General features: G+C 36.9%; 1 protein-coding gene across 12 annotated transcripts in view; it reads left to right on the top strand.

The window, feature by feature from the left end:
* MGA (MAX dimerization protein MGA) overlaps positions 1-27,684 on the top strand; it is a 158,529-nt gene extending 130,845 nt beyond the window's left edge. For 4 of the 12 annotated variants that reach the window (XM_061180455.1, XM_061180456.1, XM_061180454.1 and 1 more), the window contains exons 13-24: positions 935-1,452; positions 3,703-4,000; positions 5,439-6,065; positions 9,350-9,640; positions 9,822-11,332; positions 14,293-14,423; positions 17,179-17,230; positions 19,599-19,805; positions 21,006-21,117; positions 21,401-21,634; positions 22,769-22,945; positions 23,832-27,684. In XM_061180455.1, coding sequence (XP_061036438.1) covers positions 935-1,452; positions 3,703-4,000; positions 5,439-6,065; positions 9,350-9,640; positions 9,822-11,332; positions 14,293-14,423; positions 17,179-17,230; positions 19,599-19,805; positions 21,006-21,117; positions 21,401-21,634; positions 22,769-22,945; positions 23,832-25,108 — 5,435 coding nt within the window. In that variant the 3' untranslated portion in view covers positions 25,109-27,684. Of the gene's footprint in view, positions 1-934; positions 1,453-3,702; positions 4,001-5,438; positions 6,066-9,349; positions 9,641-9,821; positions 11,333-14,292; positions 14,424-17,178; positions 17,231-19,598; positions 19,806-21,005; positions 21,118-21,400; positions 21,635-22,768; positions 22,946-23,831 lie in introns of those variants that run through there. The other 8 variants (XM_061180458.1, XM_061180461.1, XM_061180462.1 and 5 more) reach the window with 8 other exon arrangements.

Below are 27,684 nucleotides of genomic sequence, written 5' to 3'. Positions count from 1 at the left end.
GGAGTATCGCTGATTTATCTAGTAAAGGCTACTGCCAGAATTACTATGATGAAGGGTAGTGTCTAGGGAGTTAACTGTTTGTTTTTGGTTTTGCTCTTTAAAACTTCAGATGTTTAAGCAGCAGTGCCTCCTAACTTTTTTTTAATGGCATGACAAACACAAAAAATGGTAATGTTGCTAGCACACTGGGGCAAGTGGAGGAAGCTACCTATTAGCATGACCACCCTGAAGGCTGAGGGGATCTGTATCCTGACATATCTGTAACTATAGCACATTGGTTGGGAGATTCTGCTATAGAAATCTAGCTAGTGAATATACATTTAGTTAATATGTTGCCATGAATATAAACACACTTGAGTGGTTTTGCCTAAAATGTAGAAGTGGAGCAATCATATCTAGAGGTACAGAAGTAATTCAGAAGTATTTGCAGTGGAAACTAGAGATAGAGCACACTTTTTTTTTTTTTTTTAAACCAAACACCATCTCTCTTGCTGCTGTCCTTTAGGGTTGACTCTACCCATCACATATTACAAAGCATCTTGCAAGTATCTTTGCTTTGCCTATATGGATAGCAAGTACACTATGCCAAATAAGCCTAACCTTGGTTATATACTTTGTTTGCAAGGTAATACTTTCTTATGTAATAGTTAATGGCTTTTTAGAGCAGTCTTAAGAGGGACTCCCTTTTATTAAGAGAGCCCAGTGAGCAGAATAGTGAAGATTTTATAGTCTGATTCTCTGGAATCTTTTTTTCATGGAAAATTCCCAAATTATGAGTGTCAAATTACCACTGAAAGTACATGGGAATGGGACACTGGGCAGCTGTTGAATTTCTATGCCCCTGGCACTTTCTGAGAACTCAGGAAAAATAAAAATTTTTCAAAGTTCAGTGCAAAATTCTGTGATACAGAAATATCTTTCAATTCTTTATCAGAAAAAAGCTGGAAGTCTTCCTGCAATGAAGGGGAATCCTCTTCTACCTCCTATGTGCATCAGAGGTCACCTGGTGGTCCCACCAAACTGATAGAAATCATCTCAGACTGCAACTGGGAGGAGGATCGGAACAAGATTTTGAGCATCTTATCGCAGCACATTAATAGCAACATGCCACAGTCACTTAAGGTGGGCAGCTTCATCATTGAGTTGGCTTCTCAGCGAAAGAGCCGGGGTGAAAAGAATCCTCCTGTTTATTCTTCTCGTGTGAAAATCTCTATGCCATCATGTCAAGACCAAGATGATATGGCTGAGAAATCTGGATCAGAGACTCCTGACGGTCCATTATCCCCTGGGAAAATGGATGATATCTCTCCTGTGCAGACAGATGCCCTGGATTCAGTGAGGGAGAGATTACATGGAGGCAAAGGTCTGCCCTTTTATGCAGGGCTTTCTCCTGCAGGGAAGCTTGTGGCCTATAAACGTAAACCCAGTTCAAGCACATCTGGGCTTATCCAGGTGAGAATTATCTTTAATCTGGATGTAGCACCTTTTTATACTTAGGTAACACCTTGATTTTTCAGAACCCTTTGTGGGCCTTATATTACTTATCTTCACATTTCCTGGGAACTGGGTGACAAAATCATTATCTGTTTTTGTAATAGGCCTAGGTTAGATGCATACCTAGGGTGAATTTTTTGCACATTCACAAACAGAAAGGTAAAGTGCTGTATTGGCTTATAGTTTTCTTTCTAGTCTTCCAAGAAAGTTGCTCTTAAACTGTATTACCTGGGCTGCAGTGATATTTTGACGGTCAAGCAAGGATAGTAAGGGATGCAGTCTAGTTCTTGGGATTATTATTAGCAGACAGCTTTTAAAATAAAACAAGGTAAAATAAAACTGACTTTTAAGATAGGCAGTATATGTTTGGAAACTTGGGAGAAAATTTTAATTTACGATGGTGTTATTCAAATACATAAATATAAAAAAAATTGAGCCACAATTTACTTATTTTTTCTTTATTTGATTCATAGAGTTTTTGCAGTCTAATCATTGTTGTAGGGCAAATATCTATATCCTTGCTGTTAAGTAATTCAGGCAGGTATATTAGTAAAATTATACTGGCATTAGAAAATCCTTTGGAAAGAAAAGTTCTGAGGTAAAATGTAGTCACAGTCAAAAAGCTTTTCTCTTTTTGTTCAGTGACATATTAAATGCACTTTTATATCATAGTACCAAATGTAGGGTAGTGTCTGACTTTATTGCTAAGGTTACTTGACTTTACTAGCTCAACTGCTTCTCTGGGCTAAGGACTGTTCCATTGTTACGACTGATCTACTTAATTAAAAACTTTCTGTTGGAGTTGCTATGTAACTGCTTCTGTTGGTATTTCTTAAACTCTTAATGATGAGAAGAGTGTTTTCTCCTTGTTTCATTTATTGATTGATACTTTGAGAACAGAGACTTAACTGAGATCATTTCTAGTGAGACTAGACACCCCTCAGATATAGTCATAGAAATTTTGTGTTCTCCTGTCTAGGACTCAGAAAGCCACCGTAAAATATGAACCTGCATAAGCAGTCAGGCCACTGTAGTAAGGTACGCTTTGGGGAAGCTGCTGAGTAGTGTTCAGAGCAAGTCCCAAAGGAGCAGATAGGGGTATCTGATCCAGACTCCACAGAGCCTGGAAAACTATATAGTAAAGTTTACTTTAGGATGGAAAGATCGTATTCTTTGTATCAAACATGGGGCAAAGATATTCCTGATCTTTCTGGAAATAATAACAATTTTACTTAAGTAGCAAAGAGTAATTTTGTGTCTTAGAAGAGAGAGGAGCTTGGTGTAGCTATTCTCCTCACCAGTTCCCTATTAATTTAGAGAGTAGGATTTTCCCCACCTCACTCCACTCCCTCACCCCTTTAAATGATGGAGAAGAGAGACAGGAAAGGATATCTCCTCTAGTCACTTAGCAATATGACATAGAGAACTTGGGTAAGAAACTTGGGAGGTTTTTGTTTTCTTTTTTTTAAAATGATTCTCATGCCTAAGATGGGGTGGTCTGTCAACTCAGGCAGTAGAGAAAAATCTTTACCTCATTCATTGATTCACTTTCTTCTGACAATTTATTGATAATTTAAAAAATTACTATGAGTTTCAACTAGCATTTATCTTAAGTCCAAGTTTTGTCCAAAAGATGAAGACAATTATCTTCAAAGTTGAGTTTTTTTGAAAATTGAAAACTAAGGTGACTTTGTGGCTTAGGTATTTGTAACAGTGGCTTTCTCATAAGTTAAATAAAGTAGACTCACCATATATTTTTCAAATATGAAGGATGCTTATGAGAAGGGTTCATCATGCCACTGGTCTCGTCAGAGAGATTTCATGGAACACAGTTACTCATTTTTTTTGCTGATGATTGTTAATAGCTTAACCAAAGTTGCATGTTGACAAGTAAAACAATTGGATGGTTCCTTAGATTTGACTGTATCTTCCACATATCTAGGATGCAGGTATGATGAGTTTCTAAGATTCTCTGTTTCCAAACTGCCAAAATGAAGGAGATAAGATTAGTTCAGAGTATCAGATGACAACATTTTTTTCATCTCCTAAATACTCAGCTTATACCAAATGGAAAAAGTCCATTTCTTTTTCCCTTTAAATCTGAAAAACAGACTTTTAAAACCTTGTAAAAATGAAACCCTTGTCAAGGGAGATGAGTTAGCAAGAGAATTTTATCTTTACAGAATTTCTCTTTGCCACTTGTTTCAGGTTAATGGTAAGAGTTACCCGCAGGCTAAGTTGCTATTGGGACAGATGGGGGCATTGCATCCAGCCAATAGGCTAGCTGCTTATATCACAGGCAGGTTGCGACCCTCAGTCCTGGACCTCTCAACCCTCAGTACTGTCATCTCCAAGGTAGCATCCAATGCCAAGGTGGCTGCATCCAGGAAACCACGTACCCTGTTGCCTTCAACATCCACTTCCAAAACGGCATCCTCCTCCAGCACTACCACAAATCGCCCTGGGAAGAATCTGAAGGCATTTGTCCCGGCGAAAAGACCAATTGGTAAGTTGGACTGTACATATGTTTTCCAAAGGGTTGTGACCTGGTGCTGGGCCAGTGGATACAGATACAGGGGTTGTAAAACTTAGAGAAATATAGAAGTTGGCATTATTTTTTTTCTTGATGTCTATCTTGCCTGAATTTTTTAATTTTTTAGTAACTCTTCTGATGACCTACAATACTAGATGAACTGAATTCGAGTTAGTTTTACAGTTATTTCCAGACTTTTAGACTGGTTTTATTAATGTAGAAAAGACTTAGGTTTTTAATTTTGTTTTTCAAAAGGGAAGATGTATTCTTAAATACTTCCCCTAATTTACTATTTTTCCTATGAGGACTGGTGTTTTTGGTACCAGTCATATGTATGTTTCTTGAACTTAATGAAACCAAGGAGCTAGCAAAATCAAAGTGGGTTGAGTTATAGGCTTAGAGTAGAAGGCTCTTGTAAAATATAATTTTGGAAACAGTGCTTTATTATATTCATCCCTGTTCTGTGAGTAAAAACCTCATTTGTTTAACATTGCAGTGCTAGAGTCTGTAAAAAATTACCTTCTTGAAATCATTTGTGTTTTAGCATTGAGAGTATATGCAGTTGGTTTATTGGATTCCTCTTTTTGTTGTTTCAGATCTATTTAGGAATGTTAAGTAAAAATGTTGTTTGCTCTATTTTTATTCCTCTAATAGGAAATTGAAATCTGGCTAAATGCTGGAGTTGTATGAAGATGGAGGATAGGCCTTGCCTTAAAAAGAACCCATTTTACCTCTTTCTTTAAAAGTAGCTTTAATTGGTGATTTTAAAAAAAGATAGTCTTATCCTGCCCTCTTTTAAAGAATGTCTTTATACATTTTAGAAAAATGCAAAACTTTACTGTCTTGTAAAAGGACAACAATAAAGAGGTGGAGGTGCTGGGACAGGAGGAAGTGGTGGAAAAAAGTTTTAAAATTAGAATTAGGAATACAATTTCAGCTTCTTACTTTCTTCATCTGTTTTTATTCATTCATTCAGAGAGCACACAGAGAAAGAGTTTATTAAGTTGGAAGCTAGGCAGAAATACACACCCAGAGAGAAAGGGTATGGGCGTCATTTCTAATGAGGAGGAGTGCAGTCTCTTCATCTGTTTTAGATGATGAAGTTGTGTGCTGCTGTACTGTCTTTTTAGTGTCCTGGCAATTTGATTATATTGCATAACCAGAAGAATTTCAGAAGGAACACCCAATTTTAATCCCTTTGTTAAAGTTAGAATTTTAAAGGTTTGGTTTGGGTGGAGGGGTGTGTTTGATTTCTGTGGGTGGAAATTGGCATGTGTAATGCAGGTAAGAAATTTCTTAATACCTGTAAGAAATTGACCCAGTGGTGCCCAATAAATGTTGATAAACACAATCACTACAAGGATAAAATATGAGAACTGAAGATTTTTGACCAGCAAATTTTTATTTGCAGCGGCTCGACCCTCTCCTGGTGGTGTGTTCACACAGTTTGTGATGAGTAAAGTTGGAGCCCTGCAGCAGAAGATACCTGGAGTTAGCACACCCCAACCCCTAACAGGGCCACAGAAGTTCAGTATCAGACCTTCTCCAGTAATGGTCGTCACACCTGTGGTTTCTTCTGAGCCAGTTCAGGTGTGCAGTCCTGTGACTGCTGCTGTCACTACTACCACCCCTCAAGTGTTTTTAGAGAATGTTACTGCTGTGACACCTATGACTGCTATTTCTGACGTGGGAACTAAGGAAACTACTTATTCTTCTGGTGCCACCACTGCAGGGGTTGTTGAGGTCTCTGAAACTAATACCAGCACCCTTGTAACACCTACCCAGTCTACAGCCACTGTGAACCTTATCAAAACGACTGGGATAACTACCCCTGTGGCTTCAGTTGCTTTTCCTAAGTCTTTGGTAGCATCTCCTCCAACCATAACTCTTCCTGTTGCTTCCACTGCCTCCACCTCCATAGTCGTGGTGACCACAGCTGCATCTTCCTCCATGGTGACCACACCAACTTCATCTCTGAGCTCTGTTCCCATTATACTCTCGGGAATTGATGGGAGTCCACCAGTGAGCCAGAGACCAGGTAAGGCCTAGATGTTACAAGCTGGTTTACTGACAGCTGTTTATGTAACTTTGTGGTTTTGATAGGATTATAGATATATCAGGTGTTTCTGCTATAACATGATACATAATATTCCTAAAAATCATTACATTCTGCAAAACTGAACACTGAAAATAATAGAGCTTGTGGTAAATATAGGGTTAGGACAATCACTGAAAATTCATGCAATTTTGTAACCAGAGCGCTAATAAAACCTGTAACTGGTACTTTAGAGATAAACAGCCTTGACAGATGGTTTAATGGGGCTAGAGATTTCCTCAGGAGATTAACGATATTCAAAAACATTAGAATGGAAATGCTGGCTGAAGGATACTGCATATGGGAGTGGAACTCTGAGCCAGTAGAGCAGCGTTAAGGTGGGCACAGGAGGAAGTGCAACCTGTTGTGTGCTGAGAGCTGGGAGCGCATATCTGAGGAGGGAACCATATGTAGTTGTTCCCTGTTTTGGGGGTGGGAGGGCTGCTGCTTTATATTTAAAAAAGATTGGAGGGCTTCTTCTGCTGCAGCCAAGCTGAGGGCCCTTTCTCTCTCCTCCTTGCTTAAGATTAAAATTCTAGGTCCTCTTTCTTAGTAAAAATCATTTATGAATCAGCCCAACTCCTATATACTACTGACATTATTCTCCTGCTTAATTGCTATACGTAAACTGATTGAAATAGAAGTAAGGAGGCATATTTCTTTGTTCAGGACTCTGGTATTTTATATGTTAAGTTTATAGTTAAAATGAAATTTTTTCTCTTGTTGGCTTAGTTTTAAGTGAATTTGAAATAGGAATAGTTCAACACTTTGGTAATTTTTCTATCTTAATTCAACCAGCTAAAGCAAGTTGTTCTCTTAGTAGAGTCTAAGAGGAATTACTGTGGAAAAGAGTGTGAAAGACTTTGCAGGATTTAAGGGGGAATAAAATAGCCAACAGCAGTTCTGTCTTGGTAACTGATAGTTTTCCTACTAAATATTTTTTTCTTTAGGGGCATGGTCCAAATCCCTCTTGATATTTTAGGAAAGAAGTGATTTATAAATTGAAGTGCTGTTGAAAGGAAAAGTGGATGACAGTATCAAATTTGTTGTCTTTTGCTACTTCCTGTAAACAAACATACCAAAAATGGCTAATATATAATTTCAAAAGTAAGATTGTTGTTGATGAAGCTGTTTTGATTTCCTTTTGAATCTCAAGGTTCATATCTTGTCATATTTTAACTGGTCATGTCTTCTAAATCATGGATTCTAACCTTTCTTTATATTTTTAATTCTGTCATGAAACTGTAAAACAGTTTACCTTTTGTAGTTCATTGTCTCTCAGATTTCAATCACTTGGAACATACATTCAGGTATTTTGCTCTGATTCCCATTTGTACTATCATACAATTGACATAATATTTTTATTTAAATCCAGTCATTTGTTCACTTAAATGTACTTTTAAAAGGAGCAGTATTACTGTTACTGGAAACCAACATTACTTGCCAAAATAGAGGGTAGCCTCATAAATAAATATGCTGAAACAATAATAAAAAGTATCAAATACTAGCCAGCTACTGTAAGTTCTTAACATGTGGCTTGCTCTCTCTGTTAATGAAGAAAGTTAGAAAATGCTGGCATAATATTAAAGACATAATATCAAAGACTGGTAATTTCTTCTGTATTTTAATCAAAAGATTAAAATGCTGACAGTGTGATATGGTGTTAGTCTATATCCACCTACCACCTAAAAGTGTCTTCTGTAATACTACTTGAGGAAATACTAATGTTAACAGATTTTCTTACCTGCTCTTTTATAAATGGAGCTGACTCAAATCACTGCCAACTTCTAAGGAAGTGTATAATTTTGTTATAGGTTCATAAAGTAGATCCCAACTTGGGGATTTAGACAACTCTGACTTTTTCATTTGACTTTCCTTCTATTTGTCTTTCCCTTCTTCCCCTCTCACACATATTAATAAATAATCACATATTTAGTGTATGTATTAAAGGCTGCTTTTGGAGTAATTTGGTTTTGAATCACTCTCTAAAACTTAATGTGAATAGAAATGTTCAGGAAATTAAGAATGCTTTTAACATGTTTCTTAATTCACATAAGATAGATGAATTTTTTTTAAGTTGCACACTATTTTTTTCATAAACAGTTTGGTCTTTGTGTTTTATTTCATTTTCAAAAGTAGTCATGGATCTTCTATATATAACTTGTCATGTAAATCTTAGGAGCTTCACTTTGTTTTAGAAATTTGGTATGTTTTTTGGGCAGAGTACCTATCTGATAGAATATCACATATTAAAATCTTTGTTTTGTTTGGCTTGTTGATTTTTATATTTAGTGACAAACTGATGAAAAATTTTATTTAATAATGTTTAAAAAAAAGGAGTAATTGGAAATAATAATGTTAAAGAAGTTCAGTAACTTGAATGGTAATGTTAGACCACTTTCATTTATGCTTACTATTACGTTATTCCTACCTCTTTATTCCTGTAACCAAAAACCTATCTGTAGATTACTCATATTATTTTTTTCCATGTCCTTAGTATTTTCTTCCAAACATTAAAGTGAATCTTTAGGTACTATTAATATTTTGAAATCTCTTTTAATTCACATCTTCTGCATTAAATTTCTGCTTTTTCTGTTTGTTTTAAAACTATCTTTTGCCTCTTCCTAACCAGGCTTTATTTCCCTGCTTCTTTGATGTCTCTTAATTTCATTCCATTTTTTGGGGGTATGTATTTTTTTTTCTTTCTGAAAAATAATTTCCACAAATCTTTATGCTTTGCTTATTTATCAGTGAATTTTACAAGCCAAGAAGTTTTTAGTACCTTGTGATTTTTAGTCCTTGACTTTTTCTTACTTGAGTAAGACCTGTGAAACTAAGTCATAAGTCTATTAAGTGTTAACAGCCTGAATTTTTAAGTTGAACAAGAGAATTTTATTTTGAACTTTAATGAGAACCAGGTTAAAAGGCCATGTTTTTCATTAGGCAGAAGTGTTCTCTCTTTAAATGCACCTCTTGACAATTGATACTTTCTTTTTTACCAATCTAAATGTAAGGCCCTGCAATGTCTGCTTAATACTTAGGTTTAAAGTAAATCGTTCTCAGCTGTAAGACTAGTAAGTAGTGTATCATGGACGTACAGGATTTTACCAACTCTGTAGTTTCAAGTAGAAGTTATTTGTAGCATGGTTAGATCCTATGTCATAATTATTTTTTCCCAAGTAGTAAAGGGAAATTCTGATACTATGTTTCCATTTCCTGTTTTTCAGAAAATGCTCCTCAGATTCCAGTGGCTACTCCACAGGTCTCTCCTAACACAGTGAAACGTGCTGGACCTCGATTGTTGTTGATTCCAGTGCAGCAGGGTTCTCCTACTCTTAGACCTGTCCCAAACACACAACTTCAGGGACATCGGATGGTCTTGCAGCCTGTTAGGAGCCCAAGTGGAATGAACCTGTTCAGGCACCCTAATGGGCAGATTGTCCAGCTCCTCCCTTTGCATCAGCTTCGAGGCTCTAATACCCAGCCCAACTTACAGCCTGTCATGTTTCGGAACCCAGGTATAAAATTAGAGATACTTCTGATAAGTTTCTCTTTTCTTGAATCATTTGGTCATATGGTATGTTAATACACCAGGATTGGTCTTCTTAGTGTCTTGGAATCACCTGTTAGAAAGGAAATGCATACTTTGGAAGTCTTGATTTGGGCAGTGGTGATTTAAAATGTTCTTTTTCTTACCAGGGTCTGTGATGGGAATCCGGTTACCCACTCCTTCCAAACCTTCAGAGACTCCACCATCTTCTGCTTCGTCCTCCTCTTTCTCTGTTATGAATCCTGTAATTCAGGCTGTTGGGTCTTCTCCAGCAATGAATGTTATCACTCAGGCACCATCATTGCTTTCTTCTGGACCTAGTTTTGTGTCTCAGTCTGGTACATTGACTCTGAGGATTTCCCCTCCTGAACCACAAAGCTTTGCCAGTAAAACAGGCTCTGAAACCAAAATAACCTATAGTTCAGGAGGGCAGCCTGTTGGTACAGCCAGTCTTATTCCTCTCCAGTCTGGTAGTTTTGCCTTGTTGCAGCTCCCAGGACAAAAGCCTGTTCCCAGCTCCATTCTTCAGCATGTTGCTTCACTTCAGATGAAAAGAGAATCTCAGAATGCAGACCAGAAAGATGAAACAAGCTTTTTAAAAAGAGAACAGGAAACTAAGAAGACCCTACAGTCAGGAGGAGAAGCTATAGACCCTGAGGCTAATATAATAAAGCAAAACTCAGGAGCTACTGTCTCAGAAGAAACTCTGAATGATTCCTTGGAAGATGGGGGTGATCATTTAGATGAAGAATCCCTTACAGAAGAAGGTCCTGCAACTGTTAAACCTTCTCAGCATGCCTATATCACTGGCTCACACACAGGTGAAGACTATAAAAATGTTGATGAAGAGTATGGGATTAGGAATCATAACAGTTCCAAAGAAAAACTGACTGTTCTGGAAGTTAAGACCATTTCTGGAAGAGCCAGTAATATGACAGTCCAAAGTGTGAGTAATGTGCAGCTTAAAAAACTTGATGTGAAAGTGGAACAGCAGAAAGGCTTAGACAATCCAGGGGAAAAATCAAATGAATTTCCAATTATCTCTAAAGAAGAAAGTAAACTTGAATTTTCAGGGAGCAGAGTTGTGGAGCAGCAATCTAATCCAAAGCCAGAGGCCAAGGAGAAGGGATGTGGAGATTCTCTGGAGAAGGACAGCATTAGGGAGAGGTGGAGAAAACACCTAAAGGGCCCTTTGACCCAGAAATGTGTTAGAACTTCACAAGAATGCAAGAAAGAGACAGATGAGCAGTTAATTAAAGAAACAGAAACTTGTCAGGAAAATTCAGATGTGTTTCAACAAGAACACGGCATCTCTGATTTACTTGGAAAAAGTGGAACTACTGAGAATGCCAGAATTTTAAAAACTGAATGTGATTCTTGGAGTAGGATTTCTAGTCCTGCAGCCTTCTCCATTGTTCCTAGGAGAGCTACCAAAGGGAGCAGAGGGGAAGGACATTTTCAAGGTCACTTACTGCTATCAGGAGAACAGATAAAACCAAAGCAAGAGAAGAAGGGTGGGAGAAGCAGTGCTGACTTCACTGTTTTGGATTTGGAAGAGGATGATGAGGAAGATGAGAATGAGAAAACCGATGATTCTATTGATGAGATTGTGGATGTTGTTTCTGACTACCAGAGTGAGGAGGTTGATGATGTAGAAAAGGTGGTGAGCCCATTTTTGTTGTGACTGAAACTTCAAGAATTTAAATGATTCATTAGAGACAGTAGTTTTTCCAGAAGATCACTAAGACCTGATACATTGATTTGGATGCCTAGGTTTAGATCATGATTAAATGACTTTGTAGTTTTTGGGCTGTGTCAGTCAGGTAACATTTATTGAGCTTTTATTGAGCTTTGAGACTTGTCTGATATTATAGGAAGGCTGGCTTAAGCCTTAGGGGGATAGATGCTTGAGAGTCCCTATCAAATTAGGTTTTTTTTAAGAAAAAGTCTGAAACCACTACTCCCATTCAGTCTCAGTTTCTTTGACATTTTGTATGTGAAGTGATTGTACCTTATCTGGTATATATATATAAGAAACAGGGAATAGGCAGCCTTAGAACTGGAAGATAATTTATCTATCTGCATTTATAGAGATGTTTTTCTTTTTGGAGAGAAATGAAAAATACTATTTAATATTTTAATATAACCCTGCCTAAAGTTGTTTTTAATCATCTCCTAAAATTAAATAGTGTCTAGAATTTGTATTCTAAACTTTGGTCATCTTCCTTTGTAATTTGACCTTTCTAATTTATTTTTTTATTTTTCTGAAGCCATTTTTTAGACTTCTATTTAGGGTTGTATTTGCTGAACTAAGTAACTGAGAGTCAGATATGATATAGGGCAGGAGTTGGGCAAACTTTTTTTGTAAAGAGCCAGATTGTAAATATTTTAGACTTTGCAGGCTAGATGACTTGCTCTTGCAACTACTCAATTGCTGTTGTAGAGTGAAAGCAGCCATAAACAATAGTAAGTGAATGAGTGTGGCTGTGTTCCAATAAAACTTTATTTACAAAAACAGATGGCAGGCTGTGGTTTGCTGACCCCTGACCTGGGGTCTGATGTAAAACATAAGGAGGTGATAGCCAGCTGCCTGTGGGGTGCCTTGAAATCTAAATTGTGTCCCTCTCTTCAGGAGCAGATAATACAATGATTGTCACGCATGGCAGTTTTAGAATCTCACTTCCTTGAGATTCATTCATTCTCTGTGTTACCTGGTCCTTCTCTGTTAATGCCTAACTGCCTTACGGAGATAAAATATAGCAAAAAGATTCATATTTTAAACCTCTAAAATGTTTAAATATTCTAACGTTCCTATGTTGGTTATTTCTGAACCTCACCTGTCTCATTTATAAAATGAGGATCTAGCTCTACAGTTGGATGATTCTATATGCATTTGCCTCACATTCTATCTATAACCTAATCCATTTTGAGGACTTATATCTGTAGGTAGTTTAGGAGTTAGATTGCAGATCTTCTTGCACTTTTTGCAGGCTCTTTCATTGTAAGTCAGCCTAGGTAAGCATCAGACCAAAAACAGTCCAACTTTATTTTAATTTTAATTAAAAAAATTTTTCCATTATGGTTTATTACAGGATATTGAATATAGTTCCCTGTGCTATACAGTAGGACCTTGTTGTTTATCCATTCTATATATAATAATTTGCATCTGCTAATCCCAAACTCCCAATCCATCCCTTCCCCACACCTCCTCCCCCTTGGCAACCACAGGTCAAAAACAGTCCAGCTTTAAAATCAGTGAAAACTATTGCTATCAGTAGAACTGACTTAATGGAACCTTTAGTGTGTCTTAGTCATATAGCGTGGCATTGCTTGAATTTCCTAATAGGGAATCTGACAGGTACACTGGCCTTTTAAAAGTAAGGGCATTCAAATCTAAATTCTACATTGTATTTATGTGTATGTCTGACACCTATGATAGCTTTATACCTGTGATTAGCATTATATTGGAATAGTGTAAGGAGAGTTGTGAGTAGCCTTTTTAAGTCTTCCCTGATGAAATTTATTGGATATTATTTATAAAGCCTGCAATTAAAGCCACGCAGTACACATTCTTCAGTTTAAATATGGTAAGGCATCTACCTACATTACTATTCAAACCCTTGGGGTTCTGTTGATTTAGCTTCCTAAAGTTAATTTTAATATCCATTGTTTACATTTAATACAGATTATTTAGATGATGCTTAATTTGGGGATCATAAATGATGGCTTGCATCATTTATGTCCTTTAGCCTTAGGGAGCCTGTAATTTGGGGGTAAGTAGTTTTTCCAGCAAGTTTAAACATAGAATTAATAAGGTGATTGGGATGCTTCATTTTGAGTTGTGCCTCTCTGGTACAGTACAATTGTAGATAACGTATTCTCTGTTTGGTTTCTGGCATAGTAAACACTACTTTTAAAGGTGGACTTAAAAGTATCGGCATATCCCATAATCCATATAGTCTACTGTTATAAATATACAGTGAGTTTCTGTGGTGGGTGCTCAATAAATGCTTACTGATTGACTCATATTTTGGTATAATAAGTACAGCAAGCCTGGGCTTCTTTTGGTATCTGAAATTCTTCAAAAGCTCTCATTCTGTAGGGTTGAGAGACTTAGAAAACTGTCTGGGCTATAATCTGTTTCCATATCTGCCTTGAATATGTTTCTGTGGGTGTTTAATATGGGATTAACCATGAAGCACTCTTAAACTAGAATCTGAATTTTTCTTCTTTCTACCTTCTGCCTCACCAAATTCTGTTTTACTTCTATTTAATATTAAGATTTTTGCAGCTTTAATATATCTGTACCTGAATTTTGTCCACTAGAAATAACACTGAAGCATCAGTACAGCCCTTTGGGGACTTTGTCTCTTCAGTCTAATGATGTCTTTTTAATATATATCTGTGATTTATAATGTAGTTCTTGGTAGTTAGCTCTAACCATATGTTGCCTTTATGACTTAATTCCATTTTATGATTAACAAGTTTAGGATTATCAGTACTCATGGTTTAAGATCAGTGTTTGGCACCGGTTGGCTTTATAAGGGGAGCATTCAGTTGAAAAGTTTAGGTGTGCTTGCTTCCCAATACTTTATTTACTGTTGAAATGCTGTATTTCAGAATAACTGTGTAGAATACATTGAGGATGATGAAGAGCAGGTGGACATTGAGACCGTAGAAGAGCTCCCAGAGGAAGTTAATGTTGTCCACATGAAGGCCACAGCTGCCCATACACAGACTTTCAAACAGCTGTAAGTCTTACTTCTCTTTGGATTGTTGTTTTTTGTTGTTGTAGTTTTATGACCATAAGCAAAACTAAATGTTCTATTCAGGAGTTCTGGGGAACTGACATGGTTCCTTCATTTCTCTAGCTTTTTTCTTAGTAGTAGATGAGGAGAGGAGCTGGAATTCAGAGGTAGTTAACTTGCCTTGTTATTGCTAGGAGGCAGCATATAAATGTGAATAACATATGCTTTTGGAGCCTGATACATTGGTATTAAAATACTGGTTTTGCTAGTTTGTGGCTGTTTAACCTTGGGCAAGTCTGTAATCTCTCTGAATCTTAGATTCTTTACCTATGAAATGAGGAAAATGCCCCCATTTAAAGTATTAAATGAGATAATGTATGAGATAACGAACATAACTGATACAAGTGGACTATTCAACAAAGGTTAGTTCTTTTTCTTTTAAGAATATGGCATTAAATTCTAAATTTGGTTACTTTGCTAGTTGAATAGGTCAATACAGTTAGAAAAATTTTCATACCTGTTCAGCTGATGAGATGAAAATACAGAGAGCATGATGCCTTAGAAAAAAATGTTCTAAGTAAGCCTTGTATTGATTAGGAACTGGGGTGTGAGAGAAAGAAGGGAAAGAAGGTAAGAGTTGTTAATTTGTGCCAGACATTGTGCTTTTCAACCTGTGATGTCATCAGCTACCTAAAGTAGCAATGAGTTAAGAAAGAGTAATTCTTCATTCCTAGTGAGAAAGTCTAAGGAGGGCTGTAGGGTAGTATTTTTCTTCACTCCAGGGCTATTTGGAAGGTACTTCAATTGCATACTGGTTAAGACTGAAAGAATTTAAATCTCTTAAAAACTTAGACTTAAGTTCAGCAGTATTGCAGGATGTAAGTTCAGTATACTAAAATCGAGTTCCTAAACAATAGCAACAAACAAAAAAATGTAATTAAAAATGCGAAAAAGCTATTTGGGATTATTAACACAAGTTGTGCAAGACTTTTATAAAATGTTATTGAAAGACATTGAAGAAGAATTCAATAGGGACTTCCCTGGTGGCGCAGTGGTTAAGAATCCACCTGCCAATGCAGTGGACACAGGTTCAATCCCTCGTCCGGGAAGATCCCACATGCTGCGGGGCAACTAAGCCCCTGCGCCGCAACTACTGAAGCCCGTGCGCCTAGAGCCTGTGCTCCACAGCAAGAGAAGCCACCGCAACGAAGAGTAGCCCCCACTCACTGCAACTAGAGAAAGCCTGCGTGCAGCAACGAAGACCCAACACAGCAATCAATCAACCAGTAAAGAAATAAAATTTATTAAAAAAAAAAAAAAAAGAAGAAGAATTCAGTAAACAGAGATATACCATCTTAATGGACTGGAATAATAAAGGGCCAAGAATAACCAACACATAAAGGAGCAGATTGTTAAAATTTTAAAAATTTCTGTCAGTGAAAAGGCAATTTCAGACTGTAAGGAAAATATTTGCAATATGTGTTTGACAGAGGATTAGTATCAAGCATATAAAATAATTCTTACAAGTCAGTAAGAAAAAGATGATCCAGTAGAAAAGTAAGTAATGGATATCATGGGCAATTCACAAAAGACTGCCAGTAAACATGCAAATTTGTTCTACCTCACAAGTAATTAGAGAAATGCAAAAAAAATTTTTTTTAAGATTTTTTTTTTTTTTTTTTGATGTGGATCATTTTTAAAGTCTTCATTGAGTTTGTTACAATATTGCTTCTGTTTTATGTTTTGGTTTTCTGGCCCCGAGGCATGTGGGATCTTAGCTCCCCAACCAGGGATCGAACCTCCACCCCTGGCATTGGAAGGCGAAGTGCGAAATGCAGATTAAACCACGGTGACTTTACCAATTTATACCCATAAGATTGGTATAAATCGAGATTTCTGATAGTACTGTTGTCTAGGTGTGGAGCAATGGGAACATACTGCAGGTGGGAGTATAAGTTATAACCACTTTGGAGAGCAGTATGACATGACTACAGTTGAAGATGTGCGTGCATTTCTTCCATCCAGCAGTTCCACTCCTAGGTATACGTCCTAGAAAGGCTCACACATGTGTACAAGGGGTCATGTGTGGGATTGTCCATTGCAGCCATTGTGAAAATTTGCCATTGTGAAAATTTGGATACAACCTAAATAACTACTAACATTCTAAAACAAATTTTGGAAAATTCAACAGTTTGGAATACTATATAGCAGTTAAAATGATTGAACTAGATGTATCAACATATCTCACATGCAGTGCTGAATGAGACAAATCAGTTGAAGAAAGATGCACTACATATAAGTTTAAAATGCTACATAATATCTTCTGTTTAGGGATGAATCAGTACATTCCTAGGAGAGTAAAACTGTAAAGATGTGCATGGTAAACTCAGTTTGCGAGCATTTACTTATGAGAAGGGAGGAAGGTGATGAATGTGCCCATATTTTGGTGATGTTTTATTTCTCAAGCTTAGTGACAGATACCTGGATGTTGATTATGTATTTTGTTTGTACAGTTTTATATGTTTGAAATATTTCACAATTGAAAAAACGTAATTTGCAGTTTTAGGGTCTACTTGGACACTTTTATTTGAGAAAAAAGCATATTGTTGAATAAATCATATTGCCACATATCGGACCATGGGGAAAAGAAGCTGCTTACAATTTAGACAATTTGGGATGGTTTGGTTTAATATAGCTATGAAATAGGTATTAGATTACTGAATTTCAATAAGAATTGGAAAATACTGTCTTCATCTAGGTGCCGTACACATATCACTGCAGATGAGAAAGCTGCTGAAAAGAGTCGAAAGGTATTTACAGTATGTTTAATGATAATTACTCATTTAATAAAATTGATAACATTTGTCCTTAGGGTTAAAACAACATTAGCTGTATTAGCTATGACTTTTTTCAGGGCCATTTTTACCAGTGAGTTAATATAATCAGCTTTTTTCCCCTTAATGAAATTATACTAGTAATGCTTTTTTTTTTTCCTTCTCAGTTGTCTACTGCCCCCCACCCCCAGTTGATAGAATAATTTAGAGGAATTAAAATGGGTATGGAATTTATGAAAACTGATGTGCTTATTTGAAAACTAATCCTATAATGTAATGATATGATGTGAAACAGGCTAGCATTCTTTCTTATTTAGGCTCCTGATTTTGCTGGTGATCTAAAAAATTAGTTATTATCTGAAGTCATGGCTAGCAATTCAGGGAGCCATGAAATTATAAACCTTCTTTGATTTTCTTAATGTACTCAGTGTAGGATATCATAGTACCATAATTAAGGAAGGTTTTCTCTTTATCCTAACCAACACTAAGAATGGAAGAGAGTGCAGTTGTTTAACCATTTTCCACTTGTTATTCTGTCTTCTTAATTTAAGAGATAAAAATGATGAGATTCTGTTGAGATGGAGGGTGGTATTCAGGTCCTTTGAAAAACTACTGGGTGATTAGTTTGAGTTTGGTTTGATTTGGGGGAGCATATGATACATATTTGCAGGGCCATAATTATTTTGCATATATCACAATTTTTATTTTTTCATTGGACATCCTAAAACATTTTTGAGATATAAGAATTTTCACAATAGCTATTTACACAGTCCATTGTTTTGTACCATTATTATTACATGCAAATTATTTTTAGTGTATTGGTGTATTTAAACTTAGTATTAATTTTATTTCTATCTGGTTGTATCTTTGATTCTCCCACACTGTACTAATGTACAATGAGTTTTTAACTTCAGAAAGACAATGATTTTGTAGAAGAGTTTGGGGGTACTTTCATACCCCATGATATGGTACCACTGTTACTATGATAAAGGTAAACAGTGTCAAAAAAATGAAGGCAATTAAAAACATCAAGGTTGGGGGGGACACACATACACAAAACCAAGAAACTGTAAAAGACAGGAAATGTAATTATTACTCACTAGGTATGATTAATATTCATATTGTCATAATAGGTTGGTCACTGTTAATCATTTTTTAAAACTTTTATAATCCATGAATAAAGTATGTAAGACTTAATTTTCAGTCTTGAAAAATGAGTAAGTACAAATGACAAGTTGGGAGGTAAAAGAGGGAAGAAGAAATGAAGGGAAGGATATGAGTACTGATACCTCATTTTACAAAGAGACACTATTGTTGATGAAATGAGAAACGGAGATAGAATTATATTCAAGTTGCAAAGGGATCAATAGAAGAACTAAAATTAATGATATATCTGTATTAGGAAGATGGATGGTGAGATGCAAGAGAGTGGTGAGCTAAATCCTTTTCTGCATAGCAGGAAGTAAATAGGTTGTATTGAAAAATGAAAAGAATAAGCATATGTTACTATTTTTAACTTAGGATATAGACTTAAGAACCAGAAAAAGCCACTAAAAGAATCAAAACGTGGTTGTTTCTGAGGATCCAGTTGTAGGTGCAAGATACAGTTGCTTTTCATTATAAGATCTTTACATATTTATATTTTAAATCCTGTATGCATCTTTTACTTCTTTATAGTAAATAACTTTAAAAATGGAAGTAGAATAAATAAGAGAGAAAGGAAGCCTAAGGCATCCTGAGGTCAAGAAAGACTTTCCTAAAAAATGCAAAGTCTGAGTTTTAAACGTTAAGTTATGAAGGTGGGGTGGGAGGGGTTAGGTGCAGGCAACAGCCTGTGTAATGGCATGGAGGTGTGGGATTGTAGTGTGTTTAGGAAACTTCTAGCACTTTGGAATGGTTGGAAAGAACAGTGATTTAGGAAGAGAGGCAGTTGACCCTTTCCCAAATTGTAAAGGGTCTTACAGTATTTACGAAAAAAAATTTTCAACTCGTTTTCCATTAATCAAGATTTTGTTAAAGTTTTCCATATAATTTGTGTCATGAAAACAAGTTTTAATAATAAATTATACAGATGAGCTTTTTTATAGATCCCCTCTCTCAAATTCTCCCTCATTTGAGAACTGTAATTTGAGCTGAGAACTGATATCACATTCGCATGTATTAGAATTTACACTGTTGATTTGGAGGAAGGATAGACTGGTAATAAGTTGACCCATTGAGAGGCTGTTAAGATACTCCAGGCAGAAGGTGGCGGGTGTCTGATATAGAGCAGTGCCATTTGGGGTGGAGGAAGAGGGCGGGTACATGTGAACGATACTTAGGTGGCGATCTTTTGTTTGGACAGGCTACACCAGTTCCTCTAAAACTAAAACCTGATTACTGGAGTGAAAAACTACAGAAAGAAGCAGAGGCTTTTGCTTATTATCGCCGGACACACACTGCCAATGAGCGGCGCCGCCGTGGTGAAATGAGGGATCTCTTTGAGAAATTGAAGATCACGTTGGGGTTACTTCATTCTTCCAAGGTTTCCAAAAGTCTCATTCTTACTAGGGTAAGTGTTATGTGTAAATGACAGACAAGTAAGAGCTTGACTGAAAGAATCTTCTAGAGATATTTATGAGAAAGAGAATGAAGAAGATTGAAATAGAGCTTGTGTTTAACATTTGAAGGTGGACTAATGAATGCCCAATAAATCCCTTAGGAAGAAAAGTCCTTATGTTGAGTCAAAGTAGCTTTTCATTGAAAGTCAGATTCTTAACCAGCGGAGTTATTATCCTTCCTTCAAAAAAAGTTAGAAACTCTGGTAAACTCTGTTTACTATGACTTCTTTACACTGGTGTTTTCCGTAGCACTTAGAAAAGTTTATCACTGTGAAAGGCACAACACAACTGCTATTTTGATATACTTCTTAACAGTTGACAGTCACTTCAAAGGAAACTCTGTAGTATTCAAGCTAGCGGAAGTTTTAATTTTGCATGTAGAATATCTAAGGTAATTTTGTTTAAATTGCTTATAAGTAGAAGTTGGAAGAGTAAAAGGCAAGCAGTCATATCCCTCTAGAACAAGGTTATTTCAGCCAGATTTTGCTTAGATTAGGAGTTGATTTTAAAGTTGATTATTAAGATCTAAGCAGAGTAAAATGTTTTGTTTCTCCTTGCAGTAGTGGAAATACCTGTTAACCACTCAGTGGTGCTCTTTGTAAATAATCACTTTCCCTAGAAGTGTAAGCCAGAAAAATCTCCTGAAGTTTAACAAAAAATAAATTCTGAAACATTAAAAATTGTTTTGGGGTGTTTTTTTTTTACTTGTATACTTTATCTATTTATTTATTATTTTAAAAATTTTTATTGGAGTTTAGTTGATTTACAATGTTGTGTTAGTTTCAAGTGTACAGCAAAGTGAATCTGTTATACAGATACATATATCCACTCTTTTTCAGATTCTTTTCCCATAGAGGCCATTACAGAGTATTGAGTAGAGTTCCCTGTGCTATATATAGTACGTCCTTATTAGTTATCTATTTTATATATAGTAGTATGTTTATGTCAATCTCAGTCTCGCAGTTCATCCCTCCTCCTATTTCCCCCCGGTAATCGTAAGTTTGTAAAACGTTAACAATTGTTTTAAATGGCATTATAAAGTTCTCTAAAATATTAGGTAAAAATTTTTTTATTTAAGAAATTGTGTAGGCCCCACCTGTTTTTCGGAAAAAGCAAACTGATGGACGTGATATTACTATTTCTTGTCGTAGGCATTCAGCGAAATTCAAGGACTAACAGATCAGGCAGACAAGTTGATAGGACAGAAAAATCTCCTGACTCGCAAACGGAATATTTTGATACGGAAAGTATCATCTCTTTCAGGTGAGATAAGTGAATGATCTCTGATAAAGAGTATAAATATAGCTTTAGTGAGGAAAATCCTTAGTAGATCTTTCAGATACTACTTAGTTTGAGGCTTGGTTCCCAGAGTTAACATCAGAATTATCGTTTGACTGGGTGGGACATTTCTTCTGGATTATAATTACTCTTGCCTTCCATAGTTTAGGGGAATATAGTTAAATCAACTGGATTTCAGTTGACTCTATTTCTCATTATTACGTGGGGTCTTATAGAGAGTAACAGTTTATTCCCTATCGACCTATAGGTAAGACAGAAGAAGTGGTCCTGAAGAAGCTAGAGTATATTTATGCAAAACAACAAGCATTAGAGGCACAAAAAAGAAAAAAGAAGATGGGATCAGATGAGTTTGATGTGTCTCCCAGAACTAGCAAACAGCAGGAAGGATCTTCTGCATCATCTGTAGATCTCGGACAGATGTTTATAAATAACAGGAAGGGGAAACCTTTGATTCTTTCCAGAAAAAAAGACCAGGCCACAGGTAGGAGAGACATTCTTTGCTTTCTTTAATGTAGATGAACATTAGTTTAGTTTAGTTTAGAGAACTGAATGTCTTCTCTTGGCCATAATTTTAGTTTTAATTAAATGAAAGATGGGTTGTATTAAAAGTAGAATATTAACTACATTAGATTTCAGTTTCTAGCTTTACACACTCAAGCAAATCCTAGTAAGTTATCAGTCATGGTAACATATAAGACCTACTTCCAATAGCAGTCTCCAGACAATATTTTTCTTCTAGTGTTTCAGTATTTTTTTTTTAAGCTGCCATCTTTTCAGACTTTATAAATGAATTCTTGATTTCCCTGCAGTTCTGCTCATGAGTTGAGGAAGTTTGGATCTAGCTGAGACGAATAAATTGGAAATTTTTTTTAAAGTTTATTTTTGTTAATCAGGCTCTACTTTTCATCAGATTGCAGTCTGTCGATGAATTGCTATTAAGGAACAAAGTAAATTGGTTTTGATTTTTTTATTCTCTCCTATCTTGATTTTGGAAGTGAGGCTATATTGATTTTACATTACTTGTTTATATCCTTTGAGAATGGTATATATCCTTTTTTACTCTTTGGATAGCACAGTGTATGAACCAAGGAAATCTGGTTTATTATATCAACTAAGAAAGTAGTGATAGATACTAAAATATGAGTTAGTTTTAACATTGCACATTTAAATGATGTTATTGCTAAGAAAGGATTTTAATGATGATTTAGTCCAGTCACCTCATTTTACAGGTGGAAAAACTGAGGTCTAAAAACTTGAAGTAATTTCTTAGAGGTATATAGGAAAGCAAACCTAGGGATAAAATTGTGTGTGCCTTCATCCCGATTCACCATCAAGACCATCAGAAGCATTCCATTGAAAAAGTGGTTCCATGGCTCTGTTCTTCAACAATAAGAAATTCTGTCCCTTAAGAGAATCACTGGACAGGTAACCATTACAGTGAAAAATGGTTCAAAAAGTAAATTGCAAGTTGAGGTTCCCTAACTAAATTTGAATTTTATTTCTTGCTTTTTAAGACAAGGTGTGGTTTTTAGTGATGTCTCCTACACTCTTAGGCTATTCACTAGCATTAATTGAAGATCTTTTATCCTTAACTAATTTCTGCTCTTCCTTACAGAAAATACCTCACCCTCTAACACTCCACACACCTCTGCCAACATTGTGATGACTCCACAAGGGCAGTTGCTCACTTTAAAAGGTCCCTTATTCTCAGGACCAGTGGTTACTGTTTCTCCTGCTCTCCTAGAAGCAGATCTGAAACCTCAAGTTGCCAGCAGTGCTGTGGCTCAGTCAGGTATGTCATAAGTGTTGTCTTTCATGGGTGGTGAAAAAGAGTTATCCCTGGTATCTCAAAGTGACAGAGAAAGCCTTTGAATGTGTTCTGTAGTGATAAAGAGCTATTGTATTCGAGTTTGCCTTTGTAAGAGAAGATTCTCTTTTTAGAACATGTTTCGCCCTATCTGTGGTATTGAATGGTCTTTTTTACCTGGGAATGGGAACTATTTTGCTATCTCTTCTAATTTCTGAGTAGGAAAAGAATTGAAAAGATGTGAAAGTAAAAGGAGGTTGAGGAGTCACTGTTTTAGTTTTTGGTGTTAATAAATATTTATCAATTTTGTGTTGTACTCAGAGATGGTACACTCCTACATTACCAGCCTGATACAGTTTCAGCACCCTCCCTTTTGGGGATAAGGAGTTGAGGTGAAAAGGAAATTTCACTTTGACGAAATTTTAGGTTTTAGGCACCTGAATTTCTATTAAGGTAAAAGGGTATCCTTACCAGTACTAATACTGCTAAACCCAGTCTGGGGGAGTCATCCTTTCTTACAGTGCTGCCTCTAGGGCTTTATCTTTCCCTCAGAGTAGCAGTTAATTGGACGAACAGAATCAAGGTGCATGTCTGCCTCAGGATAAAAAAATAAACTTGGGGAGCATTTCTATAAAATAATTAAACAGAACTTTTATTAATGATGGAATATCAAAGTGTCTTTTGGTTAGATTTTACCTATTTTCTTGTTAGGCTAAGTCTGTAATTTGAAAAACTGGTATTTCCTTTCATCTTCTTGATAAAAGTAGACTGGTGAAATTTTAACTACAACTCCCATGAGATGGTCATTGGGTATGAATGAGAGAGAGTACTTACCACTGTAGATATAAATGAGTTTTTTTTTTCCCCCCAGAAAACGACGACTTATTTATGATGCCAAGAATTGTTAATGTGACATCATTGGCCACGGAGGGAGGTTTGGTAGATATGGGTGGCAGCAAATACCCTCATGAAGTTCCTGATGGCAAGCCGCCTGACCACCTGAAAAACACTGTCAGGAATGAAGATAACTCCTGTGAAGATTTGGGTAGAATCTCTTCCAGAGGCAACCACAGAGATGTCAGAATGGCATTGGGTACAACACAGGTTTATCTGTCAAGTAAAGATTCTGGTTTTCCACAAATAGTTGATGTTTCCAGTATGCAAGAAGCACAGGAGTTCTTACCCAAAAAGATTTCCAGTGATATGAGAGGAATTCAGCATAAATGGAAAGAGAGTGAATCAAGACGGGAGAGACTGAAGACAAAGGAGTCTCCATTTCATAAATTGAAGATGAAAGATCTCAAAGACTCAAGCATAGAGATGGAATTGAGAAAGGTAGCATCAGCTATAGAGGAAGCAGCACTGGATCCCAGCGAACTGCTAACTAATATGGAAGATGAGGATGATACTGATGAGACACTGACATCTCTGCTCAATGAGATTGCCTTTCTTAATCAGCAGTTAAATGATGACTCTGTTAGCCTGGCTGAACTGCCCAGCTCTATGGATACAGAGTTCCCAGGGGATGCTCGACGGGCTTTTATCAGTAAGCTTCCTCCTGGGAACAGAGCAACTTTCCAGGTTGGCCACTTGGGAACTGGTTTGAAAGAATTGCCTGATGTTCAAGGGGAGAGTGACTCTGTCAGCCCGCTCCTCTTGCACTTGGAAGATGATGACTTTTCTGAGAATGAAAAACAACTTGCAGAACCAGCCTCTGAGCCAGATGTCCTTAAGATTGTTATTGACTCTGAGATAAAGGATTCCCTCATTTCCCGCAGGAAAGCCGGTGATGAAGGGAAGAGTACTTCTGGCATCCCTGCAGAGCCTGAAAGCGTGTCTTCACCCCCCATCCTACACATGAAGGCTGGCCTAGAAAACAGCAGCACAGATACTTTGTGGAGGCCGATGCCAAAATTGGCACCTCTAGGTTTAAAAGTAGCTAATCCTTCCAGTGATGCAGATGGTCAGAGTCTCAAGGTGATGCCTTGTTTGGCACCTGTAGCTGCCAAAGCTGGGTCAGTTGGACACAAAATGAACTTAACAGGGAATGACCAGGAATGCCGGGACAGCAAGATGATGCCTACATTGGCACCTGTTGTGGCCAAACTGGGCAACTCTGGGGCCTCACCAAGTTCTGCAGGGAAATGAACTTATTTGTCCTCAGGCAGAAGCCAGGCTGTGAGGGGAAACCTCCTTTCTCTGCAGGCACCTGTTTGTGTCATGGAACTGTGATCCTTGACTTTGATGCAGTGGATAATGGTAGAGAAAGGGGGTAGGGTGCTGACCTCGGTATAAGAAATTACTACTATGAAATTCTGATCATGTTAAAATGTGTTACCTCACTTGTGGTGCTGGGTCTCCTCATCCTCTCTAAGAAGATGCGATCCATTACTGAACACGAGGTGCCCCTCTTACCCAAGGAATTCATAACAAGACTGTAGGTCCATAGTGGTTCCTAGTTCTTCCCTCCCAGAGTAAAAGCTGCTTGAGACTTTGGAGTTGCTATGAACTGAACCTTAGTTGATAGCTGTTGTTTAAGTTGTTTAAATCTGAAGTCCAAGGAATGTGATGCACTTGTGCAGAGGGATCCAGAAGAGAGAGTTTTTAGTTGGTGTTTCAAGAGTAGGGGGAGAGAGGATGGGTACCATGGAATACCAAAGTGAAGGACTTAGTGTCATTCAACAAAATTTTCTCTTCTTTTATATCCGAAGTAGCTTCCATTCCCTCACCTTTTCAATCAGAATTATAAATCCAAGCCTTCTGGTAAAGTAGGAATGCTTTAAAACAAAAAGAAAAACTTTTTATTACTAAGGTAATCATTTTGAGATGTTAAAATTACTAGTTCTCCCTTATTGTCTTTGGGTGTTGAGAAGACCATTTCATAGTACCAAGGATTTCTACCTGGATTACATATTTTGGAGGTAGGCATAGAGGGAGTCCTCCCCCTTTCACAAATCACATCACTCAAGAGACAGCTAAAATGAAAAGCATTTCCTCTCCATACCAGAGACAGTGGCCAAAATAAAAATCTGTGAGGCTGGATGTTCCCCAAATCAAGCCAGCCTCCTGGTGCTTGAAGGTTTCATTCACTATTACCTGCACAGGATGTAAAGAAAAGAAAAGTCACAGTAGGCATTCTTTACCAGGGAAATAAGGCAGTATTTGAATCACAAGATATATTTTTTATTATCTGCTACCATGGATTCAGTGATCTGTAGAGCTTTTTCACTCATTAGCTGTCAGGGTATGAAGGACTGACAGCCTGTAAAGATAAAGATATTTATATTTTTGTATAGTTGTTTTCATAGATTTCTCAAAGGCTGAAGTTTTCAACCTAGGAGATGAGATTTGTATTGAGTATAGAAATGATGTTTCCTATCTAGTTTGTAAATAATCATGGTGCACTTGAGGGGTCTCTTGGAAACTCCTGGGGGCAAGAATCACTATTCTGAAAATGTATAGACTGGGATTTAGCTGCTGCATTTTGCCTTTCTTAAATAATTATATTTTGGAATGTAACCCCTGTTCTGTCTTCATTGACAGGATTTGCTTGTGTTGTGAAACACTAACACAAGATCTTCCAGTGCCTGGGCTGTGCCTAGGTAATGCTGTTTCTTCTACATCCCCTGCCTTCTTTATCCCAAATCCCACTCAGCATATCTTCAAAACTAGGTTGTGAAACCAACTTTGGAATGGTCCTAGCTAGTGAATTATTACCTCCGTGGTTGGTTCCCTTTCTAGTAACTCTGGTAATAAACAGATTGAAAAGGGTGGGAAATTTTCTTCTGCAAATTGCAGTGGGAACAAATTCTTTGTTGGTTTTGTGTTACTTGCCTTTCTAGACCTCCTCATCAGCATTCAACCTTCCCACCTCTAAAGGTTACTGAAGAAGCTTGAAGTAGGTAATGAGCACCCCTCAGCTTCTCATTATCCCTCCCACTTCTCTTTACCCAGGAGATTTCATTCAATGCCTTAGCCAAGGAGTCCAGCACCTGTCTTCCCTGCTAATAATTGTCCTTGGAGATGCTAGTAGTTTAATCCAGGTATAGCAGTTTCCCATTATTTCTTTGCTTGTCTTGTCCTTGCATTTCCTCCTGACTTCCCAAGGCTCTTGTAGCTTCTGAGGGTCAGCCAAGGAGCAGGCAAGTGAGCGAGTAATCCTCAGGAAAAGAAGGACCATTCTGCTTCTGAACACTGTTCTTTTTTTTTTTTTAGAAGAAAATAGACAAGTAATATTCATTACTTGATGGGAAGATATTTAACTCTGTTTATGAGAGGTGTACAAAGATAGAAATGAGAGATGATCCCAGGTGTTCAAGGAAGGCTGCAGATACCATTACAAAACCCCCAAGATAATGGTGTTTTCAAGACCTTCTTAGAACTAGAAAGTTGTTAGGGCTAATTTTAGGAGGGCTCAATCTTCAGAACAATCCTGCAGTCTTGATAGAAATCTAAAATCTCCAAAAACTCCTACCTTTTAACCTTACCCCAGGAGAAACTGATCTATGAAAATTACATGTGTGATTATGAAAGATGTAGTTGAGTGAGGAGTTGAGGAATTGGGAGGATAGTGAGCTCTCACCCTAACTCTATAAGAAGCATGATCTCAGTAGGCCAATAATTTGCCTTTTTATACATCTGTAAATAAATGGAATGTTTTTAAGAATATAATTATGTCAGATTTAGCTTTTTCTTTTATATATTAAATATATATATCTTTCTTT

The sequence above is a fragment of the Eubalaena glacialis genome, chromosome 2 (assembly GCF_028564815.1).
Source record: "Eubalaena glacialis isolate mEubGla1 chromosome 2, mEubGla1.1.hap2.+ XY, whole genome shotgun sequence".
Taxonomy (NCBI): domain Eukaryota; kingdom Metazoa; phylum Chordata; class Mammalia; order Artiodactyla; family Balaenidae; genus Eubalaena; species Eubalaena glacialis.
The sequence above is the reverse complement of the archived record's forward strand: the minus strand, read 5'-3'. Positions and strand labels throughout refer to the sequence as shown.